This window comes from Carassius auratus, unplaced genomic scaffold (assembly GCF_003368295.1).
Source record: "Carassius auratus strain Wakin unplaced genomic scaffold, ASM336829v1 scaf_tig00214183_4049273_7079891, whole genome shotgun sequence".
Classification (NCBI taxonomy): domain Eukaryota; kingdom Metazoa; phylum Chordata; class Actinopteri; order Cypriniformes; family Cyprinidae; genus Carassius; species Carassius auratus.
This window is the reverse complement of record NW_020527547.1, coordinates 1117161-1140935: the sequence shown is the minus strand read 5'-3', so window position 1 is coordinate 1140935 and position 23775 is coordinate 1117161. Positions and strand designations below refer to the sequence as shown.

The following is a 23775-nucleotide window of genomic DNA, read 5'->3' as shown; positions in this document are numbered from 1 at the left end:
GAAATCGAATGAAGACCACTTTGCATCCATAAAGTTTTCTTTATTTTTTTTTTATCCCACAAAGAAATGTCTACAAAAGCCATAAAATATAGAATTTGACAAAAATCACTTAATTCCTTCGCTAAGTATGTACAACATGGAGGAGACACTTTAGGTCTCGATTAATCAGTACTTTTACATGTCCATTTCACAATGTTTGCACATCAAGCTCAAGCCACCCCGAATCATACAAATACAAGCACACATATTCAGTCCATTAAACAAAGTGCTATTCACACTTCACTTATATACTCCAACTCACATATACAGTACATACACACACACACACAATCACACTGTTGGCAAATTAACAGAACCCCCCTCCCCCCTCCCATGCTACATGTGCTGTACTTGTATTGTGGACATGTGCTAAAGTTCTGTCAGTCAGAGCCTGTTCTCCATGAACAAGTTGGTTGTCTGAATATTCACACTTGCATCTGAAATCCACTTTTTGATTGCTTCTCAAGTAAACAACTTATACAGTAAAGCATCTGCCTCATATGCCATTCAGCTTCACTTCACACTAGCTATGGCACTTGAAAAAAAAAATTGTTTACATATTTATTATATAAAAAGATTCTGCACACTAAGTACAGTCTTAAGGGTTTTGGTAACAGATGCTACCTGTTTTGCCGGGGTTTTTTTTTTTTAGTTTTTTTTTCATCCAGGGAGACAAACAAATTCTGATTTATAAATTAACAAAAATATTTGTTAATTTATATAACTGAAATGTGTAACGTTAGTATGCATCAGTAGTGTTGTAGGAACTTCAGTAATAGCCATCTGTGGTAACGTAGGCTTAGGCCTACCACTCAAATCCACATACAAACATGTTTCCTTCCTTTTAAGCATATGAATAGTATTTGCCAAGTTGATATATTCATATTAGATTAGCGGAATACAGTATAAGGGACTTTAATCAACAAATCTGTAAGGGCTGAAACATACTAAAAAAACGCATGCACAGACGCAAGCACTTAGTCGACGCACTCCAACGTGAGCTCGTGAGTTGGTATAGCGGCGATAACAAACCTCAAGAGGGCGAGATAAAGCTACATTCAGATGTCTGTGACATTAAACCAGATGTTATCATTAAGGTAAGTTTTTATAAACAGTCGTTAACTAACTGTTGCTCCGAAATAATAGCATTGGACTACAAAGAAAGAGCAGACCGTAATAGAAAAAGCGCAGCTATTAGTGAAGTCGACCTTTCGTCCGCGTTCACGTATTTGCGTAGAGTATGTTCTGACTTTTAATGCCCTTACATAACTTTATTCCTACATAGTAAGAAATAGTTTGTTCTTGCGTCTGTGTGTGCGAACAGAATGAACAGGGTTTGTTTTGTTCCGTCAACACCAACCCAGAAACATTCAGAGTAAAACGAGCCCGAGCCCAACTCCATCCCCCTCCCCACTGCCCACTCTCCATCAGCATCACATAAAACAAAACACAAAAGCCCAGAGGTTTCATTATTATGAGCCAGCATGCAAGAGTAACTGAACATCGATAGGCTAATAATAATATCATTATAATAAAATAAAAATAATCTTAGAATGCAAAGATGACTGTAGTAAATGCTTCCAGTTATTGCTACAGTACCTAACAGTGTTGAACTTCTCAAATAGATACAAATTCCTCTCATCCCCTAATACAGAAAAAAAAACCTTCATAAGTTTAAAATGATTTCTGACTGAATCCATTTTCTTTAATGAGCATAGAAATAGAGAGCAGCTTAGTTATGCTCTGTATAAATAATCTAACTTACATAAAATCCATTTAATTTTAGGAGATGCTTAATAATTACAACATTTTAATTTGGAGCACAGGCACCGTTGCTAGTATGCTGCTGCACATTGATATTTACAGAGAGAAAAAGAGCTTTTTTCTGGGACGTGCAACAAGCGATGCAGTGTGGTGAGGCCTGATTCGCAGTCAAGCTTGTTTCACCTCTCAACAATGGGCATTCGCTTTATACACACACACATACACACCAAAGCCTTGTCTGGGTAGGTTTTGTATGTGAAGAAACCCCTGTGATTGTATTTTTTTCCCCTAAAAACATCCATATTTTTTTTTTAAATAGTACTCTTTTTTTATTTATTATTGAAAACATTAAAAGAGAAGTCCCTGAGATTGGCGGCAAGAAAAATTGCACCCAGAAATGATTGTCTTGAACAGGAAACTGAATGAATTGGAAACATTCCCTAAAGTTGGGCTGAGAGCATTTGGTTCAGTAGGACTTGAACAGGTAGTATGATTGCTTCTCAGCAGACTTCATTTGTGCAAGTATTTAATACCAATACCATCTGTAGTTATTAATCCTTCATTGTTTAGTGATTTCAAGTGCATTTCACAATATTAATGCATCAAGACATATTAAAATGACCCACATATGAGTCAGCTCCTAGCTTGTATGCTTATTTTTTCCTTCATAAGAAACTGACATATGGCTTTACATCCTGTGAGTACAGGTCAAGAGAAGGGGAAAAAGCACTCACAGTATCTCCACCTGGTGGTATGAGATAGTACTTTATAAGATTTACCTTGGATTTAAAAGGGTCCAAACCCAAACTTCCCTTGTAGAACTCCTAGTTTTCCTACAGTAGTTGCATGTTGTGGTTCAATACTGCAGTGTGAGTAGTTAAACATGATTGTCATTTACCACTTGCATTCAGATTTTACAAAGTCAGTTGATTTAAGCAGGTTAAGTATGCTCAGCAATTCTGAGTTACAGGAAACTCTGAGGATGACTGGTAATGTTGTTGTATTTAAAAATGCTTTGCTAAAATAGTTTCTTAACCAGCTAAATTCCAAGACAATCACCTAACCAGAACTATAATCCTTTTTTTATTCCCAAATGTAGCAATTTTGTGTTAACAAAGTAAATAAATAAATAAAACAATAAATACATAAATAAAACATGAAAAATAGATATTTCCATTTATCCACTAGCATCTTATTTTATAGAGGAATTCGTATTTGATTGTCATATTTCAGGATTAGTTCAAAATTATGATAAAAAAAATTCCAATGGAATTTTGAAAGGATTAAAAAAAAAAAAAAAATCCAAATAAGTTCCAAAAGTTCCAAATGATTGCTTAAAACCCTTGACTGTTTTTTTATTTTTATTTTTTTATCATTTTTTGGAGTTGACTGATTCATTTTAAGTGACTTCAGATATTCATCATGAATTATAATAAATATCTAAATAAGTTGTTGTTCGAAATAAGGATTAGTGCTTTACATTAAGCATGAGGTTAAGAATACCCCAGCCTGACCTGGGCATGTTTGACATATTAGACATTATTGCTAAAGTCAGAGAATCTTCTATGAATTTGTAGAAAAGAGATGAGTTTGACTTCAGTGATATCAGTGACAGTAAACACATCCTGACAGCTGCAGCTCCACTACACTAGTGCTGTATTAGTTTGGCAGTGTGGCAGTAAAAAACAGCATTTTGAGGCATTTAGAGCAAACAGGATAATAGATCTGAAGCAGTTCTGAGGGCTTCCCATGATGTCACATTTGACCGGATTGTTTTTCAGCAGTTACAGAAACTGTTATTGCAGCTATGACTGACGAGATGTTAATCGGCCATACAATTTTTGTAAAATATATATCTCTATACTTTTTGTATGGAAAAGTATCCATTATCAATTATTTTTCCACTTCAAAAATCCTTTCTTGTAGGATTAGTGTGGTGGTGCTGTTTATACATATCTACATAGCCCAGACAAGGCTTTTAAACGTGACCAAACAAAGTTAGTCCCCCGTTAACCTTATACCAGTTTCAACATCACATATTCTGTACAGGTAAAACTACAAAACAAATACGAAAAATTACATCGACAAGGTAAGGGCCTTTTAGACCACTGTTGTTTTTAAATTATGACTAAAATATTAACAGAACAAGATTTAATACTGGAGTACCACTTTGTACTAGAGAAATTACTACATAATAATTTTTGTATGCACTCCCCACCTTCTCATTTCAATATAACAATATTTTATATATAAAAAAAAAGAAATCGAGAGAGAGAGAGAGAGAGAGAGAGAGAGAAGTCAAACTAATTAACTTACCCAATTTAAAGACAGCTAAATTGTCTTAAAGTCTGTACATTTCTGGTCAAATGGAAGTCGCCTTTTGCTGCTGGCGCATATATATACATTCTTATGACTGTACCGGTGAAATTGAGTTGGATTTTTGAAGTGCAGGACATTCCTAGAGTTAGTTTTTACTGTTGTTGCAGCAAAATCTGCGGATGCTGCGACACGGTGTTCATCCTCCGGGACACTTCCAGTTGCTGAAGACTTTGTGAAGAATGCGTGTGAACATGTGCGGTCATTTGGGCATGATGCCAGCTGCGTCAGGATTGAAAAGCTCCTTATAGAGGGGAGGGAATAGCATGTTAACCGTCTCTGGGTGGAGCTGCTGGAAGGCCTGAAGCTCCTCTGTGTGGAGAGTGCAGAGAGCCGACAGCGTGGGGATCCGGCTAATCAGCTGCAGAAGGAGGTACAGAGGAATAAGGGCAATCTATTCGAGTTATATCAGTCATGTGATCAATTCCTGTTTGAACTATGTCATGGTCCTACCTTGGCTAGCGCGTCCTCATCCAGATGATTCTTTTGCATGATGTGCTGCAGGGCAAAGTAGATTTTCTCTTGTAGCTTCTGCACTTTTCTGGGCTCCATTAACCATGGCCGTTCTAGAAATGCAAGAGAACCATCTCTTAACATCTGCTGGTGTGAAAGCACTACTGTAATACTGAGAATTCTGCTATAATGTGTAGGACTAAGTGATATTCAATAAACATATTAAATGTTGCTTTGGCCACATTAATATTCAATGAACACATCATTATGTTTCAACTAAGATACTGGACAGGCTTGAAGTGAGGCCTGACCTGTAGAAATGAGCACTGCAGCGGAAAACAGGGCGATCTCCTCTTCCGTTAGCTGCAGTGAACACAGACTCTTGGCAAAGTCAAACACTGCACTGACCAGGTCGTCACAGCCTGCAGGAGGGAAATATTTCAAATTAGATGCTTAAATGATCACTAATAGTTTACAATTAATGCAGTTTTATAACCATGATGTTCAGCTATTTTTATGTACATTTGGTAAATGTATGATAAATGAGTGAGAATTGGAAGTAGTTGTACCTAGAGCTTTAAATATCTGCATGCCTCCATATTTTCCCTCGAACAGAACCGTGTTGTTCAGAGGGTTGAATGCCCGGCACATTCTGACCAGCACTACTTCTAGACAACCTGAGTATGTGAGAAAAGTGTTAGGTAGGCCAATCGTAATCAGTGTACAGTAGCAATATGGTATGTACATGTACAGTTGGTCATTCTGATTCATAGTGTGTATTCACGGAAGAGTTTAGCAGAGGCTGTCCCTCACCTGATTTCAGCAGTAATATCTGGTCATTCTGGCAAAGCTCCATGAAGCCAGTGATGCGCTTTGCAAACTCTACCACATACTGAATAGCATGAGTTATCTGCATAGCGCACTGCTGCCACAACACGTCCCGTGTCTGAAACACACACACACACATACAGACCTCATGGATAAGATTGTCATCTGTAACTTCTTCAGGATAAATTATTTCATGCTTCTGGGAAACTTTTTTTCCTCTGTTAATAATTGCAGTAAAAGTAAATTTTTTGATGCATTGAAATTGATATTTGAATAAATATCATTGTATCATTGCTGATAACTGTTATTGTCTAATCATATCCCCAAATATATATAAATATATATATTATAAGAAGTGTCTTATGCTCATCGAGGCTGTAATAAAATGATTTAAAATAACTGTTTTATATTTTAATATATTTTAAAATGAACTTTATTCCTGAGGTGTAAAAGCAGAATTTTCAGAAGCCAGTAGATTTCTTAGATTTCAACAGATTATTGATCCTACAGGAATCATTCTAATATGCTGATTTGGTGCTCAGTAAATATTTCTTCTTTTTGTAAGTGTATCAATGAAAACGGATAAAAAAAAATTCTCAAGATTCTTTGATGAAGAGAAAGTTAAAAATAACCTTTTTTTTGTCTATTTAATTCCCTGACTTAAATGTAGACCTTTCTCTTTGTAGAGTACACTTTGACTCTTTAATTTACTTTTAAAAGTAATGATTGCAATTCTCAATACTCATGAAAAATCGCAACAAAAAAGGCAGAATTTTTAGTTTCCCATTTATGAAACATCCTGACGGAGCACACAGAATACTGAAAATGTGATATCAGCAAATTGCTTTTGTGGGCTCTGCAATTCTCTCCCTGTATAGCGAATCTTCATAGGCACTATATCAAAGGGCTTCTCGGTAATTACCCATAATCCATTTGACACAAGGAAATGAAGAGGGCTTGTAGTACATCTGACACCCTCCCCTATTGTGCTTTGAGTGTTCGTTTGCTAAATCCGTTAGCTCTCTGCCTTTCTCTTTTTCTCTATATCAGTGCAAACGCTGGATAGGATCAGCTCCAGGGGGCTGAGATACTCTAATGAACTCTGATCTCAAGCGTGTAATCTGACTATGAAGAGGGAACGAAGTACGAGCGAAGTGGAGCTAAAGGGTGAGAGATGAGAGAGTCAGCACCAGGTGTAAAAGCATGTAAATGAATGTACGACTGAGAAGCTGGCATTGTGAACGAGATTCAGGGACAGAGGAAGTGTTTAAGCCTGTAAACCGAGATCTTTGCTCATTGAGGGAGTGACCTCACACCTTGCTTTGGTACATCTTGACCTCTTCATAGGAGTGCGTCTGCCAGGCTAGCTGCTGAAGCTCCTCTGCGGTGTACTGACACGTCTCCAGGTGGGACTTTATGATGTTCTGTGCAATTCGGTCTGGTATAGAGAAAAACATAAGTCGTGAAGACAGGAAATAACTGCAGTTGAGTTTTAAATGCAGTGCAATGCAAGGGAAATCAAATATAGGGCCACTATTTTTTGCAACCAAAGTGAATGTGTTTGATAGAAAGCATTTTAAACATACATACATGAACCATGAACTTGAAGACCTAATTCCATACCTAATTCCCCCATGGACACTCCAGGTGCTAGCTGGCTGTCTTGATAGGAGCCGTAGGTGAAAAGGTTGGGGACAGGGGTGAGATCATATATTGGTTCCTGTTTGATCTGCTTCATTCCAGTTATGTCCAGTCCAGACTGATCTGGACTGGCCTGTGTGGAGTCCATGCCGTAGTAGCCCCCGTGAGCGCCATTCGGCTGACCCTTGGGCATGTCTATGACGTGACCATTGGCGTACGTCCCTCCAATCTCGTGGTTGAGGGTGCTGAGACCGTTGGTGAGGCTGGAGGAGTAAACACGGGCAATGGCCTCCGCTTCGCCTGTCTGTTGCTGCCGCTGCTCCTGCAGCCTCTGCTGGTGTTTCTGAACCTCTGCGTACAAAGAGTCCCTCTGCTTCTTGGACATGCGGCCAAATTTAACAGCTGATACGGAGGAGGGCGAATGAAAATGAATGAGACTAGTGCAGGTTAAAAGTCATCAATAAGATCAATCCAGCTTGACAACAAGCAGCTGATTACTATGTTTGTTTGTAAGAAAGAATATGATATCACTTACCATCCCGGGACATGCCCAGAGCCAGGCACTTCTGGAGCCGACAGTGCTGGCAGCGGTTGCGGTTCGTTCGGTCAATCAGGCAGTTGCGCTGACGGGGACAGGAGTAGGACGCATTGTTCTGTTGACTGCGCCTGAAGAAACCCTACAGTGGGCACAACAACAGAACATTTAGTTAAGTTGCTTGCAGAAAAAGTATACACTCTCAAAAAAAAAAAAAGAGGTACAAAATTGTCACTAGGGTGGCACCCCTAATTAATAAACTTTAGGTATTAATATGTACATTTAAAGTAGAAATAGAGAACCGCTGTCCAACCCTAAAACCCAAATCAAACACACACACACACACACACACACACACACACACACACACACACAATTGAACAAGCTAATCAATGTCTTCAGGATTACTAAATCAATAGGCAGATTAAATTTTTTTTCTTTTAAGGGTTGGAGCTGAACTCTGCAGGACAGCAGCTCTCTAGGACTGAACTTGCCTACCCCAGGTCTAGAATAAAAAGAGTATATAAATGAAAAAAATATATGAATACAATTTATCATTAATCATCCATTCTCTGAAATTAAGTATTACTGTTGAACAGTAAAACTGCATAAGATAAGTTTATCTTGTTTTAAGAATGCTTACATAGTTTCCTTGCAAGAAAAAATAAATAAAGATTTTTTTTTCATGGCTGGCTGGAATACCTGTATGATGACTAACAAATGCACAGAAGAAAAGGCACATCTTTCACTGACCTTACAGCCTTCACATGTGATAACTCCATAGTGGATGCCTGATGACTTATCTCCACAGATTTTGCATGGTATGACTTCAATTTGGGCTGAAAACAGACAGAAATAAACAAAAATACAGTTATATAACCATATGCTTTTGTTTGCTTGATAAAGACTGTGGCGTGCACATCAGGGCTTCTCTCAGGTGACACAATGACCATTTTGATTCTAAGAGTGACTTCACTTTTAGAATGGATGAGATGTACCCTTCCTTTAAATTTGTGTCAAGACACTTTGACATTTTGTAATCTGTGGGTCTTTGAGAACAAGGAAACATAATGCCAGCTGCGAGATGTGAGTCAAAGTCCAAACCCCTTGCTGTATTTCTTTCAGGTTCACCAGAATGGGATCTCACCTGTGCTTTTGACAAAACTTCTGCTTCCATTAATCATTTTAAGCATTATGCTTGAGAGATTTCCTTGATGAAAACAGCCTTGCACAAGTATAAGGCAAAGGCAGGAGCAAGCTACACTCTGAATTATGTAACCAGAATATGGCAAGTTGTTTAATGAGGAAACAAATACAAATACATAGCCGTGAGACTCAGCTCCAACCTTCCCTTCACTTGCAGATGTAAATCCGGAAATGCACAAAAAAAGATAAAAGGAGACAGAAAACATTTGTGAGCGAGAAAGAGAGTAAGGGAGAGGAAGACAGAGAGAGAAACCCATCTCCCTGCTGAGACTGCATACTCACAATAAAGAGATTAGCCACCAAATCTAATCCTAACTTATTTCTACACATGCTTGTTCCCCTGCTCTCAACTGGCTTATCTGATGCAGCAATTCTCAATTAATCTTTCCTCACTCAAATGCAAATTCACATCTGGCTATAATGAAATAAAAGAATACAGAGAAGAACAAATGCTATAATTTCTCTCTTACTATTATGGGTAATTTTATTCTTGTACATTTGCATTTAGATTTTGATTTTCTTTAGGACCAAAGAAACATGCAATTAGTCCAAGCAGCTCGCTAATGAAACAAATGAAAATGCAACAGCAGTCTCAGATGCAATTCCTATATAGTTTAGAAGTAGAGCCAACTGCTTAGTGAGTTCAATGCAATGTCCCTCACTAACTCACAAAATAACTTGCCAAAAATGAACACAATATTAATAGTCATATAATGTCTAATGAGCAATATGAGCTAAGATTTAACAGCAATATTAGTTTACACACATTTTTCTTTAGATTAAATAACAGCTTTGACTGTTTGACTGCTTTGACAAGATAACCAAAACAGTTCAATTCTTTCATAAAAAATGTTTTGACAATAATTTTATATTTGAGTTTATTTCCATCTCTGCACAGTTTACATGAAACTGAATTAAAGAATAAGATAATACATAAAAACTAATACCATCAAGCATTAAATGAATGTTTGTAAAAAATAATTTACAAAATGTATAAAGCACAAATGCTATTTTTTGTTACCTGCCAAATTCATTATTAAGAACAGTTTGCTTTAGATAAAAGAGACAAATGAAATGTTACTGTACTTGCTTGAATGTGAAGTGAACGTTTTTAACTGCAAAACAAACTAACCTTTAAATTTGAAATGTTGTCTTACCTACAATATCTGTCTTCATTTTCAGACAGAAGCACTGCAGATGCAAACGCACACCTGACTCGAGACAGCAGTATGAAGCTCAGAGGTTTGGAAGTGTGAGTGCATCTCTGGTTATGAGCGTGTGTTTGTGTCTGTGTGTGAGTGTGTGCGCTGCTAATCTGACTGTGAGAATATCAACTCAGAGAGGCTGACTAGTGTATATATTATATGCTGACAAGTGTGTATCTTGTTTTAATACTTTGTATACGTGTACACATTTTATGAATTATATGTGAATATGTGATTTTGTGCAATTTGTGCAATATGTATTAATATATGAAAAGTTAAACACAGATATAATGCACATAATGTAATGGGATTAACACACACACACATATACATTAACTAGTGCTGCTTGGTTAAGCTGTGGCTAGTCTGGGCTGTAGTTCTTCCAGTCTCAATCTAGTGCACACTAGACTTAAGCCACAGTGTCTGTGGGTTTGGTGGTTATGGGGGTGGGTGTTTGCCCCCAATGACCCTCAGTAACAGGGACCACAAACAAGGTTGTTTCTATGGCAATGTCACCTTGAACTGAATCCCCTGTATGAAATGTGAAGCAGTATTGGCAATTGTAGCTAAAAAAAAATACTAGGAAGAAAATGTTAGTGCCCTATCATACACCTGGCATAATGTGGCGCCATTCATGACACAAGTGGTTTTTTTTTGTGTGTGCTAGTTTCAGCCTGACACAGTTATCATTTTCACGTCCAGTTGTTTAAAAAATGCATTTGTGCACCTATGGGTGTGCTGGTCTGAAAACAAGGTGTGTTCAGGTGCATTATTGGTGCATAATTGTTGGTGCATAGCTATTTCGAGTTAACTGAAATACACGGCTCCTTTGATCAACTGAAAAATGATCAAAAGTGGATTCGGACATGCCCTAAGGGCACACGCGCCATATGCTTAAGGCAAGCACCTTGTCCAAATACCCTTGTGGTCTTTGCACTTGACCACTTGACAACTTACATGGCGCATTTCCTGTATTTGGTCCAAGTGTTCAAGTGAGGATGAAGACCACGAGTGTGTGTAGAAATTTACATTACTTGATGGAAAACACTTATCATGTTGTAAAAACGCCAGTGTTTACAAAGCTTTAATTGTATTTTCAATCTTTTGCATTTTAAAATCAACTACTCAATGTTTGTGCAGTAGTCCCTAGAACAGATGACACAATTTAATATTGTGGTGCTTCTAATTAAGTGATAAAACGAGTTGCAGATGTTTTATTTATAAATAATTATCACCACTACTCATCTGCACCAATAAAATGTGCAACTCTTTGTTTTGCTACCAAATTACATGTAAAATATAATTATTATTAATATTTGACATACTTTGTACATCGGAAAGGTTTCCGTGACCTCTTGCGAGATCTTGGTAAAAAGTCTCATGATTTATTTCCATAACATGATTCATGATGGGATACACTAAGCCTCAAATGTATTCTCATACATTTTATCAAAAATATCTTAATTTTTGTTTTGAGGATGAACGAAGGTCTTATAGGTTTGGAACAACACTAGGGTGAGTAATTCTTTAGAATTGTAATTTAAATTATGCAGCCATAGACGAATGGTGGGAAATTATACAACAACTACAAAAAAATAGCACAGTAAACGTAATTGAGGATTTTTTACACATTTCAGTGTCTTATTGTCAAATTGAATTACAAAATGTGACTATTTTTAATAACATACAGATAGATTAAAAGAACTATTAATTATTCTGTAATACACAGCATTTCATCTTGAGGCACTAATATTATCATCTGCGTGGACCCAGTAAAACGTGAAAATATAAATTCAAAAAGAAAAACTAGCACACCCTGTCCTTGCTTTTAAGGTCACATAATACAGAGTGGTGGTTTCAGCAGTGTAAAATGCCCTGTTACTTAAATCTTCAGGCTTTGTGTGTGGTAACGAGGACTGTGAGTTCTTCATGATTGGCCTCAGACTCTGAAAACTGGACCAGTTCCTCTCATGACCCACTTTGACCAGTGCCAGAGCCAAACTGGGTCAAACAAGCATTGAGACCTGAACCTGTTGTGAACACATTCATACAAAAAACGGTTTTGTAAATAACTCTGTTAACCTTAAACTGCACATAACAGGCATGAAGTTATGTATAGCCTTTTAAAAGCAGGGCGCCGGATCACTAGGCCATGGCAGTATTGACCATCGATAAAATATGCCATGCTGCACGTGTTTATGTTGTGTTAGAATGAGTTTAGCTACTATCAAGCCAAAATTTGAATCTATGAATGTATTACAGATGAAAGTTGAGAAATATTCAGTCTATGTGTGTTGAAATGGTTTGTGGGTTGAGTATGAGTGTGTTTTGGTCTGAATGGTTATATTGGATGTGTCTGTTTGTGTGAGAATGGCCACAGGGCTTGTGTGTGTAGACCTGTCATATGAAATAAGGAGACGTCCGTGTCTGTGTCACTGTTGCCAGGACTACCACAGCCTCCCCGGGGTTTGTGGGTAGGAGGCCTGTATAGTCTGCCTGTCAGAGCAATCATCCACACCACCATGACATTCCAACAGGACATGATGTCATCGCCATCCCTACCAATACAACGACGCTGTACATTTGTCATTGCTATCTGTACGATCTGACTTCCTTAAGGGATTAAAAACCTAAAAGGACAAGATGAAATATGTAAATAGAAAAACCTAGAGGGATGTTAGTGACGGATTTGACTACCTCTTTAGATTTGTAACATCTTAAGTGTTGCTAAAACCATTATAGATTTGCCAATTAGTTTTTCTGTTTAACTGCCCCAAGACGTGTGCATCTATCAAAAAGCTTCAGTGCAGAACCAAGGAATCCCAATTAGTGTACACATTACACATTCATAAACAATGCTATTATTGAGCAAAAACAAGCATGGTTGTTCTCGCAGGCTCCTTGCCCCTGTCCGCTGTTACGCATAAGGGTTAGGCCTATCAGAGGGTTACGTAAGTGAGGGAGTGCAGTGCTGGCGATTCCGTGGTTAAGAGGAGCTCAGCCCTGCAGGCTTAGCTGAGGACAGACTGGAGTAGCGGAATACTGCGCATGCTAGTCTCACAGTTAGCAACAACAACTTAGCACACACAAGTTACTAAGTGCATAAATAATGTTCATACTTCACAGATGAGAGAGAGAGTGTGTTATTTAAGGAAAAATGTACCCAATGAAAGTTCTGCCATTATTTACTCACCCTCATTACCATTATCATTTTCTCATATACACATAAGTAAAAAAAAAAAAAAAAAAATATGTAGTGTCATAATTATAAAGCTTTGACAATTAATGTAATTGTTGCATTTGGCTATGAATTAATAAGCGTTTATTGAAAATAACTATTGTATTTTCATTTACAGTAGCATGAACCACGAGTAGTCGAGTAACTCGAGTATTTTTTAAATAAGAAATCGACTGGCCGAAATCAGTAGTCGTGCAATATGCAATATGCCTAATGTAAATTGACATCCCTATATTCAAGAACTCTTAAGAATATGAGGTAGCACTTTAAGTCCTGTTCCTCATGTACATGCTATGTACTTATCAGTCTACTCAAAAATCAGTCTTTACTCATAGGTAATTTCCTGTTTTTACAATAATTTTGCACGGTTTCAGCATACAAATCATACAGAGCATTTTTAATGATATTTTGGTGCTTTTTTTGTAATTGTGGAGCTTGACAACCTTATTTACTTTCATTATCCAGAGAAGAGTAGCCAGGAAATGTCCAACAGAAGAAAATAAGTCATATGGGCTTGTAACAACAATTAGGGTGAGTAAATAATGATGGAATATAATTTTGAATTAATTGTTTTATTTGGAATTCATTTGTTTTCCATTGTGAGTGAGTGAAGAGCCAGCCAGACAGACACAGACACAGACACACACACACACACACTTGGATTTTATAATTGATTCCTAATGATATGAAGCTCTTTTCTGTCCCAGGAGTAGTTCCCTCTCTCTCTAAATAGTTCTTTAATTAGCTTCATTAAAGTGGATATGCACCCCTGCAACTTAATTTATTATAACACTTGCTCACCCGTACACTCTGGAGAACACCAATAAATATTTGCTGTCGATACCAGCTGTCTGGGTGACAGATGTGTACCAACACGGCCCACGATGCAATCATTTTGTAATTCATAATTTAAATGATAATCCCATCACTTGTGCTTTCTCCTGAAAATGTGATGGATATATCACTTCAGAGTAATGCACCAACAGCTTCCTTCTGATTTCTGTCTGTGTGTGTTCCTTATTTTTGTGTATTAGTTTAAGATGATGATGATGATGATACTTGGCAGTTGCCTCAATGATACCCACAAACCTTGTTTGCAGCATTCCTTCAGGTGAATGTACTGATAGTGTCACCCTCTTTTAATTTTAGCCTGCAGATGGAAGGCCATTTGAAGTCTTTGTTGTAAATCTTGCCTGTATGCATATGATAAGATGTTGTTTTGTCATCTGGCATCTGGCCCAATGATATTCCAAAGCCTTGTTGGGATATGCTAAACAGTGATACTAATACATTGTGTAGGTGGGAGATTATCTTCAGCACTCACTCTTGTGAGCATGTTGACAATCCATGTTTCTTTAATACAGACAAACATTAAAGGATGCAATCATACTCATAATGCTTCAGACTGTCCATCCCAGACAAATGTGCATGTGTTTTTGAAGGTCTAGGAGTGAGCTGGGGTGAGAAGGTTGTGTAATGGCAGCTCGTCAACATTAGGTGGCACATTGTCCAGATTGACAGTGGCTTAAGGGGTAGTGGTTGCAGAGGGGCAGCATGCGACAGCATGTGGTGTTCATCCATGTTTTACATAATTTCCTTCAGGGAAGGACTCTGAGATGAAGGCCCTGGGCACTTACTAAACAGCTTTCCCTGCTAAGAAAATAATTAGGACAATTCCACAGGGAAATCCACTTTTATTCCACCTTTTCAACACTAGGTGCTTTAAAATATTTAGATGTATATGATCACCTGCATTATCTTTACGTAAAAAATAATCTTCAAATCTTCAAGTTTCCAAGAGACCAGCTTCTGTACATGCAGCCTAACAGGCAAACTATTAAAATCCGTATGAAACTCCTACAGCATAACTCATCTTCTGGACAGTCTTTTGGCTCATTGATATAACCCTTGACATTAAATCCTTAGCATTTGGGTTCTAGTAAATCACGTAAATGAGCTAATTATTAGAATATATTGTTTTGAAGTTCAGATTTGCTTAATGATCCATGCTCAGAAAAAAGAATAAGACCCTGTTATTCTGTTGCCTTTACTGTCCTAGCACATCTTTTTAGCACATTGACGTTTATTAAAATGAATGCATGTTTATAGACTAACATAGTAAATGGGTTCTGTGGTACATTTCAGGTCATTTTGGTGAAGTCATCCATGCCACATACTGGTGCTCTAGACCTTTTTAGTCTTCTGTGTTTAACTTTTTGCTTTCTATGCGAGTCTAATTTGATCACCAACCTTCAGATACATATTTGACAACCTCTTTTATCTTATGTCAAAAAAATACAATTGCATTATAAGTATATATACCTTTACCCCACTTTACCCCACACATGTTATTATAGTTAACAGAAAATAGTTAAAACCATAAAAAATACATTTCTGTTACTTGAAATAAAATAAACTTTGAACTAAGATATATATATATATATACATGTATATATGTATGTATGTATGTATGTATGTATGTATGTATGTATGTATGTATGTATGTATGTATGTATATATATGTATGTATGTATGTATGTATGTATGTATGTATGTATGTATATATATATGTATGTATGTATGTATGTATGTATGTATGTATGTATATATATATATATATATATATATATATATATATATATATATATAAACTTAGTAACACTTTAATAACACTATTAACTTATTAGCATGCCTATGATTAACATACTGTCTGCTTATTAAAGCAAGGCAATGTTTCCTTTTTTTAGTTTGGACACACACACACACACACACACACACACACACACACACACACACACACACACACAGATATATATATATATATATATGTACAGTATATATAAATTATATGGCAAAAACACAAAACAAAAATAGTAAAACTATAACTACAGTTACAATGAAAACTAAAAGTATAAAAATTATAGAAAATTAAATACTAATAAATCCAATAATAGTATCTCAATTATGCTAAAATAATATTAACATCGGCTGTCTATGCATCTCTATACATTTGTGAATGAAAGCGTAGACTATCAGAAAGTGCTCCCTACTGTAAGTGCCACAGTTTGCTGGGATTTGATCTCTAGTGCAGAATATGTATGTGTTGATGAGGCTGCAGGCATTTCCCCATTGGCTTGTCATCAGCTGTGCTAGACTCAGGCATCTTTGATCTGAGATGTGATTGGCTGCCTCGGTGAGGCTACAGAAGGGGACACACTGGCACACATCTGAAGTATATAAAACAACATACATCTCAAATTACAGAACACTATGCTACAGTTCATAACATGTGTGTTCAACCAGTCACTGTATACTACAATACTGAAGCTCATTATTTTTAACATATTTGTTCAAGAGAAATTATTAGGAAAATATACCAATAAAACATATTAAAACATATTAAAACATAAAACATACGTTTTTTTTAATGTTTTTAATTATCTTATCCTCAGGAAGGCTGATGCATTTATTTGATCAAGATCAAACAAACAAACAAAACAATAGTATTGTGAAGTATTATTATAATATATACATTTTCTATTTTAATATCTTTAAAATGTACTGTACTTTAAAAGATGAATTTTTCAGCAGCCATTTCTACTAGCCTTCAGTGTCATATGATCCTTTAGAAATCACTTTTATATGCTGAAGGGCATACTTTTTTATCTGAAGTTTTTAATATTTCTGTGTTTCCTTGGTAGACATCAGGAAAGTTAAGGCAAACTATTTTTTTATTCAATTAATTAATTAATTTGTTTATAGCTTTAAGAAATTTTACACTGTAACATCAATGACATAAATACAATTTTGAATTAGTGACTGTACAAAAATTCAGCTTAATTTAACTTTTTCCGTCATTTCTTTTTTTTTTTTTTATCTCACCTTCCAATAAACATGAAAGAACCAAGGAACCAACTTGTACACAGGCCCTTAAACATTATGAAAAAAATATAAATTTACTTAATATTTAAATTCTGATTCTTTCTTACACATTGTGTAAACATGGATAAAAACTGTCTTACCAGTATTTTAAATACTGTCAAATTTTTCATATTAGCATACTTTGGGGGCAATTTGTAATACAGAAAAAAATTCAAATGATGCAATAACTTGGCAAAGCTTCACAGCAAAATCTCACATTTTATCGGAATATTATTTAGTTTTTAGCCTATTGGCCTGTTGTGTCTTCCTAAGAGGTGAAAAACACATGCACCAATACAGTGAGACACAGCAGAACCCCTAATAGCAGACAACACGGAGACTCCCATTACCACCCATGATTTTATCACTGTCAGTGTGAATCTGTGAAAATTCACAAAGCTGAACTAGTGGAACCCAGAAAAAAAAGAAACACAAATAAGAAACTGTGTTAAAGTCAGTTCTGATACTATGGGTGTAACCATTTACTAGTCACAAAAGGACTCGCACTCCATCAGTCTGACCTTCATGACCTGCCCGCTCTCCACCAATACAACCTCGTTGACCTCATCAACCCCTTGACCTTTCAGTGACTGTGTGTATTTCTGGATTAACTAAATTCAAGAGTTTTCACTAAGATAAGCAATCAGCAAGACATGACACAAAGTGCCTTATTACAGTCTCAGACAATATATTTTAACCTACTGGTTGTTTGTATGCATAGTAATCATATCGCATCTTAAAACATATTTTGACAAGTGTTTATAGGTGGTTTCTAGTTGAAACTTACAGTATACTGGAGCACTCGTAGAGCGAGGTGTGAACTCTTAAAGTGGGTTAGTAAGTCACTCAAGCCTAAGGGAGGCATAGCCTTGTCATATCTGGGTGTTTGGACAGTGTCCTCTCTCACTCTTTCCTTTTCAGAATGACATAATCCTACATGATTGGTCAAAGGAAGTATATAAGGATATGCTGTAATGCTGAAGGAAGAGGTTATTAAATTGAATCTATTAGAAAGCATACACTGTGAAAACTGCTTTGTTGGGTAATTTAAAAAAATGCTTCATGAGGTATTTTTAAATTAAAAGATGTTATTCACAAATAGCAAAATTGATATGCTCTTTCAAATTATGGTTAATTACATAAATCAAATGCTATAATATATTTAAAAAAATATCTGTACTGATATGTTTATTGGTTTGGGACATAACTTTTTTATATATATATATTACATGGCATGGAAACATCTGGTGCTTTCAGAAGTTAAATATAGATTTATATTTATAGTTATAAATTGGCCTGATATTCATCAAAATGCCTGTTCCCTAAATGTGTATATATCATAGTGTGTGTGTGTGTTCTGCATGCCTCTTTACAGCTTTCCTCTCAGGACGGGATGGTAATAGCTCGCCTCAGGGCACAATTTAATTCCATGTAACGAGGTCCTTCCCCAAAGTGGCCCCAGGAGCCCCTCTCTGAAAGAAGCAAATTGATCACAATCTAAAGGCCTCTCTTCACCTGAGAGCGCAGTGAATCTCTCTCTCTGTCTCGTTCATCTGCCTTGATCACTCCATCTCAGTATCCTTATGTGTCTTGCTCTTCATTTAAATATCTTTTAAGGGCCTCTGTTTCAAAAGCTTGCACAAATAGTACTTCTGTTACACATCTCTTTGTTTAACATTTCCTCTCAATGCCATTCCTAATGTAATTTTCCTAGACGATTCCTTAAAACAGATCACACACATTAGCATGCTTCACAAATCTGGTTCAAATAATCTGTTGTGTAAGAGCGTGTATGTAGTCAGGAGGAGAACTGCGAAGGTGCAATGGATCTGAGCTAATGAGATTTCAGTGTATATAAACATTGAGGTTTAAAAGTCACTGAATCCGACTTTTGGACAAAACTAGCATGATTTTAAAAACTTTACAGACAAAAATGACCATGTTCATCATGGCACATCATTGTCAGGTTTGAGAATGGTCTCTTGAGAATGGTGATGTCAGCTCCCAAGACCCCTCCTGCACCATATTAAAAGCCCCAGGTACCATTTTCCAAAGCGCACATTACTGAATGAATGGACAGCTATTGAAGGGTGAGACCAGTCAAAAAGAACTAATAAATCTGACACGCAGCAAAGTAGAGAAAACATGCAGTAATGCCACTGCTGCAATACCACAGAGAGCAAAATGCAAACATGAAATGGAAATGTTTAGCCTTTCAGTTCAGGCTCTCTCAGTGCTCCTCTCTCATGCACACACAACCATCTCAAGCAAGAGCTCAGCAAACAGATGACATACTCTACTCCACACATTCCCAGCTGATACTCAAGATCTGTTCACAAAAACACTACAGGGGACAAAAGCTGACACGCTCACATGCAGAAAGAGATGTCAAGACATCTGGTTGATGTTATGTGGTCAGCTAGAAGGTGATTTCAAATGTCCGTATGCATCCAGAATTTATTATTTCAAGTGTAAAGGCCTGTAAAACTGAGTTTAGAATAAAGAAGCCAACATACTAAATGTATTAGGATCGTGCTGGCTGTGCAACTTTGTTTCTGCCTCACTTTAGGGGATTACATCTCTTGGTTTTCTTTGAGTAATCTCTCACAGGTTACGTAAGTACAAACCTTTAGTCAGCAAAGTAAAAAGAAAAAAAAAAACTAGCAGCTACTACAAACAACTGACCAGATGATATTAGTACCAATACAAACTTAGGCTTCAAATTGAAATATCGGATAAACCCTGCCTTGCAATTTCATGGTTATATTTATATGAAGACTTTATTGTCTTTTTTAAAATTTCATTTAACACACCAGATGTAGCCGTATAACAGCTGGTTGTTGGTAGTTTTAACTAGTTATTGTTGGCCTACTGCCTGGTTAGAGACTCCTTATCCATATCTGCGATGTGGTCATGTGTATGGTGTCGAACAAACAATGCTGTGTTGATGCGTCCATGAACTTCGATATAAAAAACACACTTGTTTGAACAAAAAACAAAACTTTAGTAAGCAATATATTTACACACATACATTGATGGGACAAAAGATTTGTCAAAAGGATCCTGTACGTTACACAGCTATAATATATGTAAACACAGTTTACAGTAGGAATAAAGCTCATGGTGGATGGATATTGATCGTACGCAACATCAGGCTGGTCGATGGAGAGATGGCCTCTCACTCTGGAAGCCAACGGTAAAGCTAAAAGCTATTGGCATTGGGAGTTCATGCGTAACTGTCTCTCTTTGTGTCTGTGGCTCAGAGTTTCAGGGGTACAGCAAGGACTAAAATGAGCATGGACAAAGCAATGCAACTCAGAGGCATTTTTGGAAATTATGGCCAGATATGAAGTAAACACGGGCCAGGTATGTTTCTTTGCTGTTCTTTAAAGACAAACAACTAAAAAAGCAATCAAGACATGTGCTGTGTTGTGTTGTACATGTGTGTGCGTACAAATGCAGTTTGAATGTGATCTGCGTGTGACAGAGTTGTGGGAAAACTAACACCAGCCCTGAAGCAGCTCTGCGCACTGTAATGGAGAAGAAAAGGTTTGGAGCTGATGCAGAGCTAGAGTTACTAGATTGGGTACCACAGTCCATCAGATATATGCATTGGAAAACACTGCATATCACTCTCTCATCAATTAAGCAACCTGATGTTTTGACTAATAGTGCACATGTGTACACAAAATAGACTCTAAAACACACAAACAACTAGTGCACTAGATGTTAGGTACCAAAAACACCTTTTGTATCATATTCTACCTCGTTTAAAAATATTTCTGTACAATGGATATTTAATTAAAAGATTTTTCTCGTTATATCGGCTAAAATGTTTCTCTGTTGTTGAACCGCACAAAATTAAGCGTAATTATAAAAAACTAAAATGATGAAAATAATTAGGTAAACAATTTAAAACAAATAATAACAATTTTTTCCGCCCTGTCACTGACATTTAAAAGAGGTAGACAGTAATCTAGTCTAAAAATGTATTATCTGGTTCTCTAAAAATAAACTTTATTTCTAAAAAAGATGCCCATGCAAATCTCAAAAGTAATTGGACATTTTACAAGTTTCTATGTAGATTGCATATTTCACTGTTATTTGCAAATATGAGGCCCATGCTATAGGCTGATGTCAGTGTCGGAGAGTCGGGCTCGGTGAGAGGCCCCTGATACTGATTCATTCTGACACGGCCCTTTGGGGCACAGAAAGAGAAGCAGAGAGGTGCTCTGGGGGCATGTACAGGTTGTGACACAGAGATGGAGAACTGAGTTTTTGGTGTTTCCCAGAGCACGCGCACTAAACGTATTTCTTTGCAAAGAAGAAGCGAAAAAAAGCTGCCTAGAACCTTACAGATTATAGATACTTGTAAAAAAAGTCTACAAATATATATATATATATATATATATATATATGTATATATAGCACACAATGCATGTGCATGGCATTACATGAAACAATACATTCTATATATATCAGAATGTGTTGTTTCGTATAATGCCATGCAAGTGCATTATGTGCTGTATTTGTTTAAATATTTAACTACTGAAACCAAAAAAGAAGATTGGTTACAATATAGACTTCATCCATTTAAACCAATCAGTTGTCTATCAGAAAAATCTTTTAATCCATGTTTTAATTAGCAGTTTTTTTTTTTTTTGGTCTAATTATCTAATTATAGATGCAAGAAAGACCTGGCCATGAACTGTAAATGTTGTACATGAACAAGATTTTATACATTCTTACTTTTTTAGAAAAGGCAGGCTTATATATATATATATTTCAAAATATCATCCAAAATCTAAAATAGGAATTAAAATAACTTTGAAGTATTTCAGTAAATAAGACAGAGCATGATTAGTATGCTGCACTTCAAACCAACCACGACCTGTCCTTTTTACACTTTATTATTGAAATATTTATGCATTTTATTATTATTATTTTTTTAACAGAAAGTATCCAAACAAGACGTCATTTAATTACAGGTGTAACTGCAATGAGTCCGAAAAGCAGGCAGTGCTCCACGCGTGTGTGAACTCGTCTCGCGCGGACAGTGCTGCTGCACTTCGACGCTTTCAGCGCGCAGCGGCGCCTGACTGACGGAAATGGGTCAGTAGAACGCACGACACCAACTCCACTTTACCCACGCCGTGGTGGTCTGCTTTAGAACACTTCCCACATCACTAAAAAAATAACACGAATAAGTTTTGATGCAGCGAGTTTCCCTGCTAATCTGTAAACCTGTGACAGTCTAGAAAGAAGCTGCCACTACTCACACGCACATAGGCTAAATGCAATTAAAAGCCCAAGACTAATACATAATCGGGCATTTACCGTGCTAAAATCTTCATAGGCTAAAAATAAATAAAATGTAATCTCTAGGAAAGTTGGAGTGAAGTTGTCTCAGATGAACTAAGGAAGTCGCGTGCACTCCATCAACAACAGACTCTACGGTCTAAAATAAAAAAAAAATTTACATGAAAAAACAGCTGACCAAAAACAGTGTGTTTAGAAATTAATTTACACGTTAATCTGACAGATTTCTGTATCATAGACCGCATACGAACCCCTTCAGGTCTGTATGACTTTATGAAACAGACAGCACCATGGATGATGGACAAACTGTGCGAACAGAACTCTGGGAAGAGAATAAAAAGACACTCTATTCTTCATTATTCAAATGAGCTGTCACAAACAGTTGTATTCCTACCTCGCATAGTGGTGGTAAGTCGCTCCCGAACGCGTCAGGCATGAAGAAACATAAACCAGAGTAAAAAAAAAATAAAAAAATCCTCGGTGGTGAGGTTTGGTCTCGTCAAAGTGGTAGACTACTGTGCAAAACCATTCCGGAGGTGCGTGAAGCAGTGATCGGACTCTTCAGTTGTGCGGTAAGGCCAGCATGCGGGTTTTCACATGACATCTGCGAGCGCATATACCCGACGGAGGTTTTCACTGCCTCCGTGAGCGCACGGGAGAGCGCACAGCAGGCGCACGGGAGCCCGGATTGGACTGACACTTTTCGCTCCGCCCTCTTTCTAGCGTCTTCAGCGGCATAAGCAGAGACGGACACTGTGTGGTCTGCGCGAGCGCTACGCGGACCATGAGTTCAGACACAGATAATTTTATTCATTAAAACCTTCTTATCGTACTTATCACCTTATAAGTCTTTTTGTTTATCTTTAATAGATTGCTTTTACAATTAGGCTATATAATTATTATTATTAGTAGTAGTAGTAGACGCAATCATTATAGTTTTATGGTAATTATAGTTGCACTTCATGGTTGATCATGAGGTAGTAAAGATGTGTGGATAAGTTTATGGATTATAGTTTCAAACAAACTTTCAAAGTCTGTATGGCAAAATAAGGCTATATAAAACACAACTTTATCAACTTTAAATCAAAATGTATATTTTATAATTTAAAAATTTTACTAGAGACTCTCTCTCTCTCTGTCTCTATGGCACAGAAAGTAAAAAAAATAAAATATGTATATATATTTATATATATTAAATTGCATATGGTTTCATATTTCTATACATTTGGCCGATGAACAAATAATCTATA

The 23775-nt window shown here is 36.7% G+C and overlaps 1 protein-coding gene across 2 annotated transcripts; it reads right to left on the bottom strand.

The window, feature by feature from the left end:
• Window positions 1–19: 19 nt before the first annotated feature.
• On the bottom strand, window positions 20–23207 carry LOC113091355 (nuclear receptor ROR-beta-like). 2 transcript variants are annotated; one of them, XM_026256825.1, is made up of 10 exons: window positions 22920–23207; window positions 8390–8475; window positions 7637–7778; window positions 7084–7503; window positions 6777–6898; window positions 5446–5578; window positions 5202–5309; window positions 4944–5054; window positions 4633–4745; window positions 20–4540 (listed from the first exon to the last, which is right to left on the bottom strand). In XM_026256825.1, the coding sequence occupies exons 1-10, from the start codon at window positions 22924–22926 to the stop codon at window positions 4382–4384; spliced, it is 1401 nt and encodes a 466-aa protein (XP_026112610.1). In that variant the 5' UTR covers window positions 22927–23207; the 3' UTR covers window positions 20–4381. The 2 variants fall into 2 exon arrangements, with proteins under 2 accessions (XP_026112610.1, XP_026112609.1); XM_026256824.1 differs by lacking the exon at window positions 22920–23207 and adding an exon at window positions 10000–10083.
• Between the last annotated feature and the right edge of the window lie 568 nt (window positions 23208–23775).